At 40.7% G+C, this 19,943-nt stretch overlaps 1 protein-coding gene across 1 annotated transcript in view; it reads left to right on the forward strand.

Annotated features, from left to right (window-relative positions):
- Nucleotides 1-19,943, forward strand: part of LOC130171659 (A disintegrin and metalloproteinase with thrombospondin motifs 16) — a 55,585-nt gene that overhangs the window by 1,617 nt on the left and 34,025 nt on the right. Inside the window, exons 3-6 of the mRNA XM_056379732.1 lie at nucleotides 2,467-2,825; nucleotides 14,331-14,787; nucleotides 17,135-17,337; nucleotides 19,349-19,432. Of these exons, the coding sequence (XP_056235707.1) occupies nucleotides 2,467-2,825; nucleotides 14,331-14,787; nucleotides 17,135-17,337; nucleotides 19,349-19,432 (1,103 nt within the window). The remainder of the gene's footprint in view (nucleotides 1-2,466; nucleotides 2,826-14,330; nucleotides 14,788-17,134; nucleotides 17,338-19,348; nucleotides 19,433-19,943) is intronic.

The raw sequence follows: 19,943 nt of genomic DNA on the forward strand, positions 1-19,943 counted from the left end.
CATTCTGTCCCTGTCCCTGCAGACTCTTTGTTTGTATACTGTCAGATATGGGTCACTGCAGCTGGTTTTTGAGTTAGGGCGGTACAAACACAGTTGAGTAAGTGTAAATGTGTGTGTGTGTGTGTGTGTGTGTGTGTGTGCGTGCATACGTGTGTGTGTGTGTGTTGGGGGGTGGTGGACAAAGCAACATATAGAGAAGACCGTTTTCTGGTTTAGCCTAAGTGCTTTGGTGTCTGTGCAGAAAGAGGCTTGAGACCTGAGGCACCTGAAGTGTTTGCTCTTTGCAGTCCTGCAGCTCTCTGGGTAGATCACAGTTGTAACATTACAAGGATTGGAGGTTTGCTTCCCACTATGACCACCCATGCTAAAACATATGCAGCCATGGCACTGCAAGGTGCTTTAAATAAATGCATCCACTAATAAGTATATGTCATATTGTGTGTAGGAGCTTTAAGTCAGCCTATCTAAAATGCACCAAATAGCCAGGTTCAAACCTCAGGCATTCACACTGCCAGTGATGACACACTGTCTGTCACCCTGCGTGTTTCTCCCACTGACTGCCAAAACATGTCTGTCTCTGTGCTATATTTACTCATTATTCAGACTTGCTAAAGCAGGTCATACTGTACGGTAACTGACTCTGGCCCTTGTTGACTGTAGGTCCAAGGTTGCTGTTATTTCTGTGCACTTTTAGCTGATAAAATGACCGTGTATCATTTTCCCATGGCAGGACAGAGCACATTTGCAATGGCCATTACAACACTGTAACAAAATCAATGGTGCTTGCTGGTTACTCATAGACCCAAAGTGTATCAAGAGCATCATTGCTCGTGTAATGGCTTAGAGTATCCAACACTTTCTATTACTAATAAGACCCGCTACAGTAACAAACGTAAATGGAAAACAATGTTTCTCCCAGCATCAGTTAGAGGAGAAACAATTCTCACATTTTGTTGTATTTTATATATTTATGTGTGTTTGCAAGAGGCATTTTCTCCAGAAACCCTGCAATGTAACCCCCAGCCTTAGAAACAATTACATGCCTCATTCCTGACACAGGATGCCCTCCTTTAATAGGTCAGCTCATTCTTACTCAAAGGATGAACATCAGCGGTGTCTACTGTCATGATATCCTCTGGAAAACCAATTTTGGTGCAGCTCAAGGAGTCAGTCAGCTACTCTTTTGATTTGACCTTTGGAGGAAAGCAGGTTAGTTTCTGTGGTCACAGCACTATTAGACATTTAACTGGTATAAGAGAGCGGGCCTGTGACCTGCCACCAGCTCTCTTTATGACCTGCAGTTATCCAGCCTGAGCTTGTAGTAAAAACCGTAGTAAAACACTAGGTCAAACACGATTCACTCTCCACTGAAGGGCCTGTGCTGGAATTGTCTAGAACCCTTCCTTTTCTTGTAACTCTTTCTTGACCCTTCCAGCAAAAGTATATAAGGCAGGTCAAGGAGAATTCATAAAGGAACGGAAAAGGTTTTCTTCAGTCCGTGATGCAGCCAAGGTAGCAGCTGACACAGCATGCAGTATATAAAAGTAAATGGTGTTTCGTCTCGTCGTCTCCCGCTTATCCTGATCCGGGTCGCGGGGGCAGCAGCCTCAGCAAAGAGGTCCAGACGGCCCTCTCCCCAGCCACTTCCACCAGTTCCTCCGGGAGAATCCCGAGGCGTTCCAAGGCCAGCCGAGAGATATAATCCCTCCAGCGTGTCCTTGGTCGACCTCGAGGTCTCCTCCCGGTGGGACATGCCCGAAACACCTCCCCAGGGAGGCGTCCAGGAGGCATCCTCACCAGATGCCCGAACCACCTCAACTGGCTCCTCTCGACATGGAGGAGCAGCGGCTCTACTCCGAGTCCCTCCCGGATGACCGAGCTCCTCGCCCTATCTCTAAGGCTGAGCCCGGCCACCCTGCGGAGGAAACTCATTTCGGCCGCTTGTACTCGCGATCTCGTTCTTTCGGTCATTACCCAAAGCTCATGACCATAGGTGAGGATCGGAACGTAGATCGACCGGAAAATTGAGAGCTTCGCCTTCCGGCTTAGCTCCCTCTTCCCCACAACGGACCGATTCAGCGTCCGCATCACTGCTGACGCCGCCCCAATCCGCCTGTCGATCTCCCGCTCCATCCTACCCAGTAAATAATGTTGACATATCAAATTAGTACGGACTGACCACAATGACAACAAGGACGATGTGTTTTATTTTTGCCAAGTTGCATCTACAAAATATAGTCTATTACTTCTAGCACCATAGATTTCTCTCAGCAATATCCTCCACTCTTTGATCCCATGAAGCTCCCATAGCCGACATTAGATTTTTTGTCATTAAACTGGATGCTTTTCACCAGCTAAACTACCACTTTAATTTTTGCTCCCCATCCCCTGCCATTGCATTTAAATCACTGTTTCACTTGTCATAAATTTTGCAAACACCAAAATAATCTCCCCCTTTCTCTCCAGAATATGAGATTGTATCTCCATATGAGGTCAACCACCAAGGTGTTTACATCTCTCATGAAGTTGTCCACCATCAGCGCAGAAGGCGACGCAGATCCCTGACCCCAGATACGGACTCATCAAACACTGATAGCAGTAGGGAAATGGTCCATTTCCGGCTGAGTGGCTTGGGGCAGGACTTCCACATGGAGCTGAGGGAGGCCTCAGAGAGCCTGATTGCACCTGGCTTCACCATCCAGGTCCTGGGAAAGAACGGCACCAAGAGCCTGAGGGCCTACCACCAGGACGACCTCTGCTTTTACCAGGGGTCGCTGAGGTCGAGGGTCAACTCCTCGGTGGCACTGTCTACATGCATGGGGATGGTGAGTCTGAACGTGCACGGAGTCGGGTTGCAGGAGGGTTTGGATGAGAAGGTGGGAGTAGATGAGCTGGAGCTGGGTTGGTTTGTGTGTGTGCATCAGTGAAAACGACCTCAGGGTCAGGTAATTTGAAAGTATGTGTCTTGGACATTTTTATTTTAGTTAAGTTTTGGCAGCATTTAGATTGATCTACCAAGTGAATACTGTAATTGCACTTACTGACCTAGAATAAATAGTGAGCCTGCGAGCCAAATTTCTTACATTTGGCTCATCCTGGGACCCTGATAATATAAACACAGCATTAGTTTTCTTGTCATGCTGAAACCCAGAGAGGGAGAGAGACAGACATCCATGACCCTTTTTGGATTTCAAGTCACAGTTTAGAAAACACTGAAATAGAGCAGGGCTAGGAAGAAGTAAATGACCAAAAGCAAAAATGGCCTACATGTACTGTAATTTTGGGTTAGAAGATATTAGACATAAGATGCCAATCAGACAATGAGCTAAAGGAAAGAGTGAGAAGGAAAAGAGGGATGAAAGGAGGAGAAAATCAGATTACAGACAGCCAGTAAATCTAGATAAAACCACAATTTTTTTCATTGCAAGACACTGTCTTTTTCTTTGACACATACACAGCCATCAAGCAGTCCTTTCAGCGTGCTACTGTGAGGCTGCCTTTCACACTGCACTTGAGTCGGTGCATTGTCTGTCTGGTCTGGTCATAACATTGGCTTGTACTTGACTCCAGTTGACTTAAAAACCCACTGGCTAAGTTGGCAAGTCATGCACACAAGTTTCTTCCTTCAGTCTGTCCTGCATCATTAGTTCTTTCTCATTCCGTGTATATTGCACATTTGCCTAAATCAGCTAATGAATAACTAATGAATGGAAAAGTCAAGTCTGCAAACACCACAGAATGTTTGGTCTACAAGCCAGGAAAATCCGAAAAACACACACATGCCAAATATGCCAAAACAATGTTTTGGTGGTATTTCATCTTCTTATTTAGCATACAGTATACTGTTAGACCAGTTTTCATGGCCTACACATGAAGTGCATGTCACAAATATAAATCTTTATTTCATATTTCTTAAGCATGAGTGGCACCTTTTGTAGTAGGTTCTCAACTCAAGAGCATTAATCTTTGCTGATCCACAGCTGGAACCATAAATAGCAAACTGACCGTGTGCAAACTGCAAAATACGGAAAACATAATTGAACAGAATTGTCTTTGAAGGAAGGGTGGGGTGCTAGCATGTGAATGGAAGGCAACTGGATAGCAAGCTAACCTTGGCAATGTATGTAATATAATATTAGTGTGATATACCACATAATAAAAGCTACACAAGCTGATATCCAATCCAAAACGGAGCAGATTTATCGGTGTCACATTCAGATCAGTTATTAATAACAGTACAGCTTGCGTTTGTGATAGGTTGGCCTGAAGTGTGTGAAAGTCTGTAATTGTTCTGGTGGTGTTTGGGGGCAAGTTTGGTTTCTTTTCTATCTCTTTTCATGTAATACATCCAACTTGTCCTGGATAAAAGACGTTATTTCAACATTGCTGAATGGACGGATTCCAATTGTTACCCTCGGACTTGTTTGTGTTCGGTGGAGAAAGTTGGCCTAATTTCAGTTCTTGCCTTGGTGGTCCTCCTTTGCTGCATGAAAATAAAGGAAACAGTACTGTAAGAATGACATTAAGTAAGCTTAAGTGAGGCAGCTCCACCCTAAGACCTCAAGTGTTATACTAGACCCTCTTAGTCGTCTGGACTAGAGAACAAAGGATTTAATGAATACACACTAGTTCCTTCAGTCTTGAACTCACGTAAACATATTATTTTAGAACTCAACAATCACTGGATACGGAGGCGGCAACTGGGCAGAAGGCAGAGAAACATCTGTAATGTTACTTATGCACTGAAATATCAATGCAATCTTGAGGTTGCCAGTTTGAAAGAAGGAATTGTGTCCTGAGAGCATTCAAGATTGTGGTCATATAAGCTTTGCATCTGAAGGACCTCATTACAGCCAAAATTAAATATGGTCATTGAAATTCACTGTCTTTTCACAGTTTTAACCAAACAAATTCCTTGAAAAACCACTACGACCACATTTCACTTGAACTTGGAATTTTTTTTTTCTGTTTTAATTGTAATAAATTCCAGGCCTGACTTTGCTGTTTATATTTTCATTGTGGAGGACCACTGCTGTGTCTGAGAATTGCCCTCTAAAACAACAGACAGAGAATGGCACATCTCCAGGGATGCTTCTTCTTCCTCTGTGCGTGCGTGCGTGTGTGTGTGTGTGTGTGTGTGTGTGTGTGAGAGAGAGAAAGAGAGAGAGAGAGAAAGAGAGACATAGAGAGCATGTGTGTATGTGTGTGCATGTCTGCATTTCAGACCAGATCCCAATAAAAGATTCAGCCAAAAGGTCCAGGGTTGCAGAGACTGTAAACGTGGTTCTCACGACTGAGGCCGACTAAGATGGACTGGGTCAGTGAATCAATGGGAATTGGATTTTTTTCTGATGTGAATTGGGAAACTTTGAAGCTATATCAGCAGACAAAGGTATTTAGACTCCTGGGAAAAGCTAAAGATACCATATTTCAAAAAATGTCAAAATCTCTCATCTATCAGTCTCTGAACTGCATATTTATTTTATCAATATAGGAATATGATCACATTTACAACATGATCACATATCAAGTCAGCTACTGAATACAAGATGAATGTTTTCATTCATTCCTACATTCACTTAAAACCATGATTTATATAGATTAGAAAATGCATATGGGTAATTATAATTCAATTTTTATCTTTAAATGTTACATACTCATCCACCTGTAGTACCTAAACAACTACGCTTTTGAAATAGTGTGTGTGTGTTTAACAGTGTGGCACGCACTCATGTACACATACCCTTTGCTCCAGATAGATGCCTATGAAAACAAAGTAACAAAGTTTACTGGGCCATTCGAAAGCTCATAAGAGACCTTGCGCTTTTGGTCAGGCAACAGGTAAACATTGACCAGAGGAACCCAGATCAATATCTGTATCAGTTTGAGCAAACTGCAACATGATGAAACCATTTCATCTCCTTTGTTTGCTCTTTCATTGTTTGAGATATTTTACGCAATAAGGCAGTTTTCAGAATTGAACCTGACCTAGACATCACAATTAGCAGAATCTACCGTGGACAAGTCCTTTTGGTGCAAAACAAAACTAAAGCTTACTACCATGTTTACCATGGAAGTATAATGTAATTGCACTGTAATTGCTGTAAACATTATATGACTTTATTGAGTCTTTTTTTTTTTTTGTCTTTCGCATTTTTTGGTGTAAAGATGGAGTCATCCTTAGTAAAAGATTGAACATTGAATCTGAATTGAGAGTGACTTACACGGCCTGTATGTTAGTGTCTTCTCAGACTCGCTGATGGATGCAAAGAGAGATCAGAGTGAAAGAGGGAGAGATGTAGAGATGAAGGCAATAAGGGTCATTGTTTCCTCCATGGCATTTTGAAGTGCTGAAACCCCCTTGTAAGGAGTGTGATGTTGTAAAGCCTGTCTATAAGTTGCCTTTTCAACTCCTCTCTTCTGGCAGCCCATATAGTGGTTAGCCCCACTTTGATGACAGTAGGGAGTTCAACCGTAAAAATCTCTTACTTACAGGCAAGGAATTGGTGGAATAAAAGCCGCAGGCCAGTCCCACTGACTGCACTATTCACCTGCCAAATGGTTTGAGACTGTGCACAGTGGACTACACACATGTGGAGGGGGAGATCATAAAACAGGTCTTCCTCTGTGTCGACTTTATGCTGCAGCGTAATCCGATTTAGTCTGGCTTTTATGGGGGGTGAGGGAGTTGAGCGGTGAGTACAGTGACATGCAGGCATTGTTTAACTCTGATACCATGAATCATTATTTTTTTCCCTGTATGTGATATCCTGTGGGATTTTTAGCCATGCCAGCAACGTGGCTTACAGACGCCATTTGGTTGGTCTAAAATATGTCAAAATCTACTGGACGGATTTGCGCAAAGTTTAGTACAGACTTTTATAGTCACAAGAAGATAACTAACTTTAATGATCCCTTAACTTCTCATTTAGCACAATCATCAGGTCAACATTTCAGTTTGGTGTGACTAAATACTTGCAGACATTACCATCGATTTCAGCTGTACTTTGTTGTTTACTGCTTATCAGAAAATGTTACATTAAACTAAGATGGTGAATATGATAAACATTATATGTCCTTAACTTCAGCCTGTTGGAATTGTTATTATCAGCATGTTAGCACGCTGAAGTTAGCACTGAGCTCAAAAAACAGAGTAAAGCCTCTGAGAGCTGCTTGCATGGCTGTGGATAGTTAGGCCCAATCCCATTCCTCAGTTTTCCCCCTACCCCTTCCTCTACCCTTTGCCCCTTGCCCCTTGGGACTCAGTTACAAGGGGTAGTGGTTTGAATCTACCCCTACGAAATGAGACACCCCTTTAAGAACGTGATACATCATAAAAAGCAGTGTATTCCTGCTTTGCCTCCATAACGGTAAATCACGTTTACATTACCATTTATTCAATGAAAATCATGGACAAAAGCGATTTAATTTTCAATTAGCTAGATAGCTACCAAGACATCAGCATATTATAGCGATTTCTTTTGTGGCTTTTATGAAGAAGAGGACCATAATTAATTGAAAAAACATTAAACTAAGACAATACAATGCTTGTTGTAATTTTCTTTGTGACCTGAGAAAATACATTTGTGAGTTTCTTTGGTTGCTTGGGTCGGTTCTGAAGCCAACTTACCAGTGATTTGCAAGGCATTCTGGAAAATATCTCATAACACTCCATTTGAAGTGTGCGCCTGAAAAATCTTCGTTTGAAGGGCCAGTTAGCCCTTATACTTCACCCCTCTTATCTCAACAAGAATCGGGACACCCTACGCCTAAATGTGAATGTGGTAGGGGGCAAGGGGTGAAATGGGATTGAGCCTTAGTCTTGTTAATACAGGGACTTGGAGGGTAATCCGTCCTGAATCTACAAACTGGAAACAGTTACCAGCTTGCATCAATGACATTTCACAGAACCTTCTGTACAGATGTACATGGTTAAAGTTGATGGTGGCACAGCATCCAATGCAGTAACAATTGCGTCTTAAATGCCTTTTCCACATCTAGAACTTTTTTGTGGATTCCAATTAATGTCTTATAAATTTGCCTCTATAACAATGACATAGCCATCAATCACTCTGTAAACTAGTAGACATTAATTGGGCACATATCTGGCTGTGTTTCTAGCTCATTTTCTCATCCAAACATACATCATTATCTCTGGTCTTCACATCTATCTCTATCGGTTTGTCTAATTTTACCCCGACTTCTAATGCACACCTTTCTTTTGTACCAAAGGGAAAAGCTAAATGTCCTCCCACCACAAATCACTTGGAGGTCATGTGTTTTCCTCTTGTAAAAGGACGGGTGTGTTTCTTGCCTCGGGGCTCGTAGTAGTAGTAATAATAGAATGCTGCACACTCGTCCCACCTCTGGGATTTCCAAGAATATATGAGGGATGGTCTATTGATGTGATGAAGCTTTGAAAAGCATGCAGTGTGGTCTTCGCAGGTTGCTATGATCAATTTTCAACAGAAGATACATCCAATGATCTTAAAGGATTGTTACTAGTTTTAACATTACTCATGGTGTCTTCAGTTATACCAAGTAGATTAGCTACTGAGTCATGGACATGTGTCTTTGAGACTGGAATTAAATGAGATTGTAGTTTCCAAATTGATAAAACTCCAGTTTGTGTAATGTGTTCTGGATACAGCCAACACATGACTAAGGTACAGCTTGAAGTGAAATTGCTAATTGATTAAGAAATGGTGTCTATTGCTGAAGTGTGTTGTCAGAGTATCATTCCCATTTTCCAATAACCCTGTCAACACTGAGCCAAAAGTTTGAATCCCTGCCTTCAGCTGCTAGAAATTTAGCCAACATTGAACCAGTTTGCAGTTTGCATGCACCAAAGACCAGGCAGAATTATTGCTGCACTTTGGTCTGTCAAAGAGAAGGTCATCGATCAAAAGAAGGTTTGGAAAATTATAATCTATTTGTTCTACTGCCTATATTGAAAAAACAGATTTTTAAAACAAATTAAATAATGTGTTGCTGTTTTTTTGTTTTTGGTAACAATATATAAAACTACCAGGGCTAATAAGTAAATCTGATCATTTTACAAACTCTGAGACACACTGTACTTCTCACATGCTTGGACTGAATTCAAACACATGCTCGGACCAAAAACCTAAGTGATAAATGTGAACCCCAAGTAAATATAGTAGTCTGTATCCCATCATGAAGAGCAAGTTAAACAGAGCTTGGCAGAAAGAAAAGGAGAACCATATACTGCACGCAGTCAGGTGCACCTTGTAATGCGCTGAATGCTTCCCCCCTCAGTTCCGTTTTCCTACCATTTTTTCCCGCCCCCCCCCCCAACCTCATTCCTGTCGCTGCTTGTCTGGATGCGTCTGACTACAGAGAGTCCAGCTGTTTGCGCCCTCCCAAGTAGTGTTTCAGCATTTTATGACTGCTATTTGCACCTCGTAGTGCACAGTGTGTAATCTGATGACTTTGGCTATTTAGGAAAGGCACTAGTGTGACCTAATCTCCGAACATAGTGGCTTTGCATACATACACATGTTGTTTTGTGTGAGGCTGTGCAGAGTTTACAGACTGAAGACATTATAGAAAGATTATCTGTGGGATTTGCTCACTGGTATGCTAAGGAAGACAAAGAGGATGCATGTTGCTTTGTTTAAGGCAGAAACATTTTGAATTCATTGTACATACAGTACACTGCTTTTACACATGGTTTTCTTTACAATTTCTTGTCTAGTTTCTGTCTACAAATAAAAGCTTGTTATACACACTACATACAAAATTTGTCTTAAGACTACAGAATCTACCAACACAAGTTAAATATTACAACATCAACATCTGACTGAATGTCTTATTCTCAAAAAACATAAAGATAGAGTTCATTACACAATAAGAGGCATTGATTTATCTTGACGAGAAGCACACATGTGGTTCTTGTTATGATGGCGCTGCAAACACAAGCCATACCAGTAGCTCATCTCTAACTCACCTTTGCAATGAAAGGGGTTTTAAAAAGATTTTCATGTGAAGACCTCACAAAAAGCTACAGAAAAGACTCACTTTAACAACTTCAATAAAGAAACTAAATTTGAAAAGATAAGTGTTGTTAGAAACAAATTTGAAGTTCTATAGACAGTCGTCATACTGCAGGGAAAATGGAATCAATCATCACAATGTACTCAGATTTCATTACATACAGTACATGCCTAAAGAGAGTTGGCAGTATGCAGTAGAAAATAAGCTTAAACAGTCAATAATAGTCACTCAGTGACACTGGTAATGAAACCTCATCAATGACCCCTGGAGATCTCCAGACCCTTGTTTGGGAATAATTGTGTCACATGTCACACAGAACATTTTGACATACATTATAATAGAACCAATATATCACATTTGCACCAATGTGATGACAACATAAATCCCAAAATCTCAGCACCAATGCTGAAAAGACAGACCAGCCTGTATATAGAAACCATAGAACATAACATGCATGTGGTGGTGACAGGGAAGAGACACAAGTGGCAGTCAGAGAGTGAACACTGTCACCATGAAATGCAATCATAGCTGTTCATGCTTGTTGACACGCCTCAAGTGGAATCGTTAAAAAAACTTTGGCTTGGGTTGCGCCATTTTTTAAATACATCTGCATGATTCTACTGTGATTTTTTTTTTTTTTTGCTGTATAGATGCATACATATCTGCATGCTGCTTTGAATAGTGTGAATAGTGAAGTGTTGTCATATGCAGGTAAAAACTGTTAAAGCAAAGCCATGTCTGGAAATTTGTAACTACATGAGTTGGCAGTTGAAAATCCTTTTAAGACTAAATGTCAGCCAGATTACCCTGTCAACTCCAGACCACAGTTTAATATATATCAGAACAAGACAGTTTCTATAACAACTCCTCACTAAACAGTTAAGTTCACAAGCCACAGGTGTAATTCCTATGATTGTCTCTTTCCATCATGGATTTTCTCTTCTTTATCTGTCCCATCTCCTTCTACTGCCATAGCTAGGAGCTGACCAAAAATAACCCCTCATGAAAAAAAACAACAAAAAAAGAAAGTTTTCTTTTATTCCTTTTATTTTATATACTATTAGGATCAATATACCAAATCAGCATCATATGACACCCAATTTCCCTGGAGAGCTGCTTTACTATAGCTCTACACTAATGCCCCAGTAATCAGCCCCCCAGCCCACCCCACTCCCACCCCGCTCGGGACCCCACCCCCAAACCACCCACCCAGACAGAGTAAGTTCTTAACGTGAAGTTTTGAAGGTTGACAGCAGCGCAGTTCAGGTCAGAGGCCTCACCGTGACTTGGAACCAAATTATGACAATCGTCTGTGATTACACAGTGCTGGGGCGGGTGCCATGCAGATGACAGGATCACGCACAAGTTGTCACATGTGATTGCAACCAACGATTCTGGCTAGGGTTCCTGGCAAGAGCTATTTCTTGACCGCTGGCAGGCAGGCCACAGTGGAAGGTGGTAATGCATTAGCAAGCATCTCTCTCTTTTCTCTCTCTCTGTCTTTTTCTCAATAATTGATTCCCCACCCACTCATTCCCCAAAGCAAACTGCTGTGTTGCATCAAGGTCAATCGTCCACAGTCAGAATTAGATACAGCATTTGTCTGGGATTCTCAGAACAACCACGTTTGTGGTTTTTTGGGGGATTTTAACACAGAGCATAGAAATGACAGTGCTGGTAAGTTGCTGATGTTGCAAAATGTGCACACTGTCTGAGGACCTCATTATAAAGCATGCATTGGTTTTTTTGTGGGAGTGTGCATTTTTAAAGGGCTTAAAAGATTGTAATCATCTCAATAAGTACTGGCCCAAAAAGTGTGTTTCCGGCTGTAAATATCTCTCCAAATATATTTCTGCTTCACTGTTTGTGATTATCTTTTGTCTGTCAAACACCAGTTACTGTATGGTGGGAAATGATCATTATCTGCCACAGAACCACCTGTAAACAGCAACTGCTCTACAGTGGCTTGTGGTAAGGGCATAAAACTTAACAGTGGGATTTGAACGAGCATACCCGACATTTGACCATGAACTGCTGTGACAGCTCAACACGTCAGGAGTCACACAGATGCATGCAAGGATTTTAAATCTCTTTGTTCTCTTTTTGCTGCAAAGTGTCAGGAATAATATTATTACAATCTTCAAGAGACTACGCCAGTTTAGCTGCTGTGGAACTAATAATGCACAAACACAACATAAATGCATGATAGCTTTCTTTGCCACAGTACGTGATGAAAGCTGTAAACTGTACAGTCATTGTGGTCACAGCTGACACATCTGTATTGGCCTGTATTCATCCATACTGAGTTCACAGTTTTCAAATTCAGTCACAGTATTTTCCAAGGACTTTCTTCTTCTAGTTTCCTGATCTGTGGTTAACAGGCTGGCGGAGGTAGAGGCCTGGGTTAGTAAGTGATGATGAAATGGAGGAAATCGGTGCTGAAAATCATTAAAGTAACATCAAAAACTAGAGGTCTGCTTCTGCAAACTTGCAACTAGAGACACTCCCAGTTTAATGAACAGATAGATAGACACAAATCTCTACACATGCACACATAAAGACATTTAGTTGCGCATGTTTAATCTCTGTCTTTCCAACAGCCACAGTCTCACCACTGCCACTGTGTCAGGCTGTTTCTGTCAGCCAGCAGAAAAGGCTGCGGTGATGAAGGACCTCACACTCCACTCACAACTCACAGTGAAAAAACAAAAGGAGACTGTAGTCAATTAAACGTATTTTAGGGAAACTGCTATTACTGCCAAGCGCAGTTACAGTCCAAGCACTACGTGCCAGTTGACTGTCAACACAGATGTGGTGCGTGTTTGGAGAGACTAGGAGAGACAAAGAAAGAGGCAAAGAGCAAGAGAAAATAATCTCCAAGTGTCTGAGTCGGCTGTGTTGATAGAAGTTTATTGAAAATGGAATATGAAAGTTGAAAATGTCTGTGTGTCTCTCCCAAAGAGACTGAGACTGAGATAGAGAGCGAGAAAAAGGTCAACTTTAGAAATCTTTTGCTGAATCTTTACAGATTTATAATGGGCTTTCCCACAACTTATCCCCTGAAATTGAAAGCATAAGGCATTGGTACTTAAAGGGAGCTATTTGTAAGTTTTGCAATTGCACCACAGCCAACATTTGCATTAACAGCTGTTTACCTACAAATGTAGAGGAAACGTTGCAAGTTCAGCATCAAACTTCATTCCTTTACTCACCAAGAGGTGTCTCCTGTGGTGGAAAGAAACGCCATTGTTAACTTGTCTCTATCACGTCTTGAGTTAGCATGCTAACCAGCAAGCCCTGGCCTCTATCAGCCTATCTCATTACCTTCCCATAGCAATTCACTGCAGCCTCCAATCTGTCCTCAAGATGTAGCGTTGCTCCGATAACCTCTTGTATTATAAAGACAACGATGGCTGAAGCTCCTGTCAAGCCACAATCACCACCACCCGCTCCTGGCCAAAAGCCAGAGCTGCAGAGAAAACATACAAATAGCCCCTTTAAAGTGGGCCCTTAAATATGGCCCTGAATAACAGCAGTTTCAAAGTGGAAAAAATATTCATTACATCTAAGAAAATTTTTTTTAGAAAGAGTTTGTTGCATATTATGCTCAGATAACACATTAGGCTAATAGCTATTTTTGTTTGCTAGATTTCTAATACATGCTATTAAAGTGAGGAATGTCTAAACCTCGAGAGCCTCAAGCATATACATTGTTTATGAGAGAGATGCCACCTCCTTTCATCCTCACACCAGCCCTTTTGTTTGAAACTCTTTCTAGCTGACTGAGCCTTATTTAGATTTTGCTGAGATGACGTCTGACCCTGAACTGCAAAGCAGATGTTGAACATGAAGAAACATGGCCAGTAATTGAGCCTCACAGTGGTTTAGGGGGGTCAGGTTCACAGTGACCCATGAGTCAAATCTTGACTAATTGCTGACAGAGACAGATTGGGTAGCTAAACGAATAGCTGGAGATGGTTATTGTTTTGTCCTCTCATGATATATGACTGTAGCCCTTTAGGCTACTTTCAGTGGAAGAGACTGTGTCAGCTGTTGAGGTGTTGGACATCAACAATCACTTTTCACAGTTTTTGACACACATGGCTACTTGAATAAAGGCTCAGCAAGTAGATGTAAAAAACAATAAACATTTTGTAAAATACAGTATAATGTTTCACCCAAAATTGATGTATGTTTATTTTGGGTCTCATATGACTTGAGTGCATGCAAATTAACAGAAGAGATCTGCCAAGGCTAAATAGGTTTAAGAGCCACTGTTGTAAAACTAATGGGACTGTCTGTTTTGCCTCTAGTCAGGTTTGATCAGAACGCAGGATGCGGACTACTTCCTGAGACCTGTGTCCCACAGCCTCTCCCAGAGAGAGAACTTCACAGCACCCTCCAGTCACCAGCCACACATCCTCTACAAGAGTGAGAGGTACTCCCAGACGGAGCAAAGAGGTCATCAGCCACGGGTGCATCAGAAGCGATCCACAGATTCAACTCCTCACAAATCACATCGACATTTTGTCACCAAGAGATCCACAAATTCACAGACAGACCCCTCCTACAAGACAGTTAATGAAGATCACGGCAGGGGCCAGCAAAAACAGCAAAGGCACATCCATGATTATCACAATAACAACCACAGTCATGGCGACCCGACGGAGCATCATGGCAGTGGCCATCACCACAACAGCCATCGCCATGACAACGACTACAGACATGGGGAAAAGCAGAGGCAACACTTCTGTGGGAGACGGAAGAAATGTATGTAAGGGCAATTTCTCATTCTGGTCCACATGTAACATGCAGCATTAGTACAGACTGCACACTCATACACCACTTCTTCATGTCGAGATGCATGAAATATTCTTTCAATTTCTTCACACAAATTTCATTAGTTTTCTGACACTTAAAGAAGAATGTTCCCACCTAGTCATATTTCTCACATTACACATTTTAGGCACTGTCATAATACAAAATGTTAAATGTCAAGATATAACTAAATTAGTGGTTTGAACTGAGGGGTTAAGACACAGTTTGAGGAATTGTCACACCACTTACAGTTTCACAAAGAAAAGAAAAAGACTGACATACGATAATAAATCTAATTGTTGACATTTTCGATTAACTATCTTAGCAGTCAGCCTCACAGGGTTTTGGTTGGTTAGAATAATGGGAACAGGAAGATGTGACTCCAACAGAATATGTTCCCATGTTCATTTTAACTGCTGTGAATGCTAATTTCATCATATGAGTGCAGAAAACATCCACAACACAGACTGCAGTTGTGTAGTTAGGACAAGAGCGATGCCTCATTTGACAGTGCAACACCACACTGAAAGAAGCTGAGTCTTTGTTAATATGTATGGCAGTTAACACATCATTAGCTCTTTTGTGTGTTTAAGAGAAAAGCAACATGTGTTGTCACTCACAAAAAGGCAGACTAAAGTCTGTTAAGCATCTTTTTTAAATTAGAGAGAGATGATTTCATTATTGCCGATTTGACTCGTCAGTCAAAATGTCACTAATATTTTGCAACTAGAGGAGGTTTTGATTTGTATTTCACATGATGGCACGTGTTACCTCTGAACAATATTATCACTACATCGACGTGTTTGGTTGAATTCATTAGTGACTTAACCTGTGAAAGGTTATGGGAAATGTTTTATTATCACAAATGTTTGCTCTCAAGAAATTACCACAAGATCAGTTAACATTGCTGGTGTCACAGGGGTCAAATGAAAGCCAGCAGGCAGGGATTGGACTGGTACCACCACCATTACCCTGCAGAACCCCAGCTGTCTGTCCCCTGTGAAAACACACTGATGTTTACATTCCCACAGAGTGACATCACTGAACACCTGTGCCGTGTTTTAGTCAAGAAAAGGCACTTTGGTCGCTCACCTGCTTTCCGCCTATATAAGCAACCTTTCGAACCTTTATAGTTCAGCCAGGCAGTGATAGGTGATAGTTTTGATAACTTGAAAACATAGAAGTGGAGATTTTAGGTGATAATGTTGAAAGCCACAATGGTTTTAGGCTGTGTTTTTCTTTGACTGGTGTGTACTATTGACCTCGTGTCATAGAGTAGAACTGAGTTGGATTGTTCCCAGAGTTGGCCCAGCTTCAAAAGGAGAGTTAAAAACAGGGCAGAACTGGGCATAAGATGAAGTTTGAATTTTTATGTTTATCTGAGTTGCATGTTCACGTAACAAATAAGTGCTGATAAATCTTCATAATAAGCTGGTATTGTGAATTCATTGCAATTTACGTCATCATTTGTATAATTCCAAATTCCAAAAAACTTATTTTGGGTACCATTCAAAATTACCTTTATTAACAAAGTTTGAAAAGTGGATTAAAACAGTGAGAGTTTAATTCTTGAATTGCTTTTACTTGTTGTAATTAATAAATAAATGGCCTTTGTCCATCATTATCTAACATTGTATTATGACTACGGAATATAAAATTGCTTCGAGATCTCTTTGAAGACTACACTGACAGCAAAATATATTTGCTTTTAGCATGTAAAGCTTTCATATAATGGTTACATATCATGAACATTTGACTCGCTGTAGGTGCTGCTGATGCACAGTACATCACATTCTGTGGTTTCAAACTTTACTTAATAGTAGCATAACACTGAGACTGCCAGAGTCAACAACAGAAAGAAAGCTCAGTTTGCAGTTTATCCATGACATCAGGTCATGAAAGTAAGAGTCTAGTTAATCATCCAGAATGGCTGTCAGCTACTTGCCAGAATCGCAGGTTAACACTCACAAACAAAGGCGGCCATTTGCCTCGTGGCTACAGGTTCATTTAGAATCTTGTGCAACATACAGTATAATCAGCTGTGGGACGGAAGGATTGTATATTTGTAATGGACATTATAACTGCTATTAAATTGTTATTATATGTACTATTGTTTTTTCTTTCATCAATCACTTACAATCCACTATCCCACAGTTTGTTCCTAATCATGCCGACTCTGCAGCCACAGTGTGTTACATACATTCAACTTGTTCAATTGTTAACGCATACATTTGCTTCAAAGCAGCTAATAAGTTAATTCATTCTAACTCCCTTTGTCACTCTCCATCTGTTTTTCCAGACATGCCCAAAGCTCCTGAAGAGGATGTTTTTATCCTCCCGGATGAGTACAAGTTTATCCCTAGGAACAAAAGGGCAGTGCTGATGAAGAACAAGGCTAGTCAGATTCTCAACGTGGAGACGCTGGTGGTGGTGGACAGAAATATGATGGACAACCATGGACATGAGAACATAACCACATATGTTCTCACTGTGCTTAATATGGTGAGAGAAACTTAATTACAACTACAGTGTTAGACACAATAGAGGTTAAAATGGGATGTGATGATTTTTTTCCAATACTTTAATTAGCCTCCATTGTACGTTATGTTTAGCACTAATTATCAAATGTTAGCATGCTAACGCGCTATGCTAAGATGGTGAACAATGTAATGATGCCTTCTAAATATTAACATTGTCATTGTGAGCATGTTAGCATGTAGATGCAGGGTGTGTTTGTCTACTTGCTACACCATGTCTTTCAGCATTATGTAAGAATTAACATATAAATCTTGACAAGTGAATTTAGCAACAGTACAGCAAATGTTAGCATATTTCCTTTCATCAAATTAAGTTTTGGCACTTGCCAGACCACAGCCTGAATCCACATTTGTTTTTATATTTTTTTTGTCACAGATTAGATTTAGTGACTGGACATTGCTGTCTTCCATTCTCACTTATCAGAAGGAGCACATCTAAAAACATGAAACTGATATCTGGGTGAGATCATTGCCGCAACACTCACAGTGCCCCCCCGTCCCTCTCAGCTGATCTGCAAGCAAATTCTGTCACGCTGGTTTTGCTACTTAGTGACTGACTGACAAATCCAAAGATAATCCATCTATTTTGAAAACATGGTTCCCACTAGTAGAAACCAAGCTGGAGTAGTCACAGCCTGCCTGAGAGGAGTCACCTAAATACAGTATGGAGTTTCACAGAAAACACCCAACCCCCTACCCCACCTGCCAACTCCCATGGGTCTCAGAAAAGCTTATTAAATGTGTGTTGAAAATTAAATCTGATATGCAGCTCCAGCGTTTGCGTAGATTTATGTTTTTTACGTGGCTGAGTGGAAAGACTTCAAAAACATTTTGTAATTAAAAATTAAAAAAAAAACACACTGTAGATTATGTACCACAAAACACTGAAGCTCTATGGAAACTGGTGTGATTGTTTCTTTTATGAGGCAGTGAAAACACAGTGATTCACTGTATCTGTTAAAGTCTGTAAGTCTGAAACTCTGTCAAAAACCTGTGTTCCAGGATATCTTAGTTTAAGTGAGTGGTTTTGATTGCCTTTTTGACCTCAGAACTTCGCTTGAATCCTGTTACAAATCACAGCCGTGTGTCTTCTCATGAGTCAGAGCAGAGGAAGACCAAACATCAGGAACATCAGGAACATCAGGAACGCATGAGAGTGTTCCGGAAGAAAAAAAAAAAAGAAAATGCTTAGTGAGTGGCACCTGGGTTATTCACAAGGCTCAAGAGAAAGACTGAGAGCGAGGAAGAGCGAAAGATCAGGAAACCACTTTCAAAGCCTAAACTGTTATGATTGATGGTCAGATATCAGTGTGAGTACAAGAAGCTGAACTGGAAACAGCAGCTGTGGATATCATACCTCAGTGATACTATCAAAAAGGCTTTTATGTTATTTCTGCAGAAATTACAAGGTCAGTTGTCTCCTTGACTCAGACTTTCTCTTAATATCGTCCACATACAGTATACTTAATATAGTGTGAAATATCAACCACATTTATCTCATAATGTCATAAAATATAATTAAACTAAATTAGTGCTAAGTTCTTCACATAAGTTTGTTAGCTGATTGTATGTGTGAAAGATACTACAGAGAATTTGGGACACAGTATGCAAAATTTTAACAGTTTAAGCTCTTTTTAAAAGGTGAGTCTGTGTTTGAAGACTTCAGATGACAGAATAACACTTTTTACTGACATCATCACACCATCCAAATCTCTCTGAAAATCTCTATGCTGACTAGGTTTGACTGGATGACACGGAATCAGGTTTGGAATAAACAGCCAAGCCTGTCTTGTCGCCAACTATTACAAGTCTTTAACTTGTCAGAGTCACTTTGAAGAGATATTTAACTGTAAACAGAAATGTGCCATTGTGACAGGACTTTGATGAATGGATTGCAAAAAATGAAAGCATTTTGCAAAAAAAAAGAAGAAAGAGATAGAAATATGTAATAACATGTGTTTGTTTGTGTCTTCTAGGTCTCCAGTCTCTTCAAAGATGGTACAATAGGGGGGAACATCAACATAGTGATAGTGGGTCTTGTGCTTCTGGACGAAGAGCAGGTGAGCATCTCAAAGCCAGTCAGTAGTGTAGGTAAAATATTCACATGTCCAAAAATCCAGCCTCTCCAACAGCACTGATTGATGGCAACAGATTTTTGATGCAACATTTTGTGTGGTTGAAAGGTTTGAAAATTTTGAATCCATTCATGTAAAGAGACTCCAACAACATCAATAACAGAATGTTCTTACCTTAAGCACCCTGGCCTTTGTTAGCAGTGACATGAAGCTTCAGACATAAAGTGAATGCAAAACACTGTGTGTTTATTTGTTTTTATGCCTCAAGGTCCAAATTTCTTAAGTCTCAGAGCGTTTCCAGGGTCGTCCTAACTACTGAGGACTTTTACAGTTGTTAATTATAGGTATACATTTCCTTGGATGTTTGTCAGATTCAGGAGGGAAATTCTGGTGCAGAGCAGGAGATGACAGCATGTGAAAAAGAGAAAGAGAGGGATGAAGAAACAGATGGGGTACTGTCCAGAGTCATGTAGTTCAAGGTTTCTATCCACCTGTG

This window comes from Seriola aureovittata, chromosome 7 (genome assembly GCF_021018895.1).
Source record: "Seriola aureovittata isolate HTS-2021-v1 ecotype China chromosome 7, ASM2101889v1, whole genome shotgun sequence".
In the NCBI taxonomy this organism is placed as follows: domain Eukaryota; kingdom Metazoa; phylum Chordata; class Actinopteri; order Carangiformes; family Carangidae; genus Seriola; species Seriola aureovittata.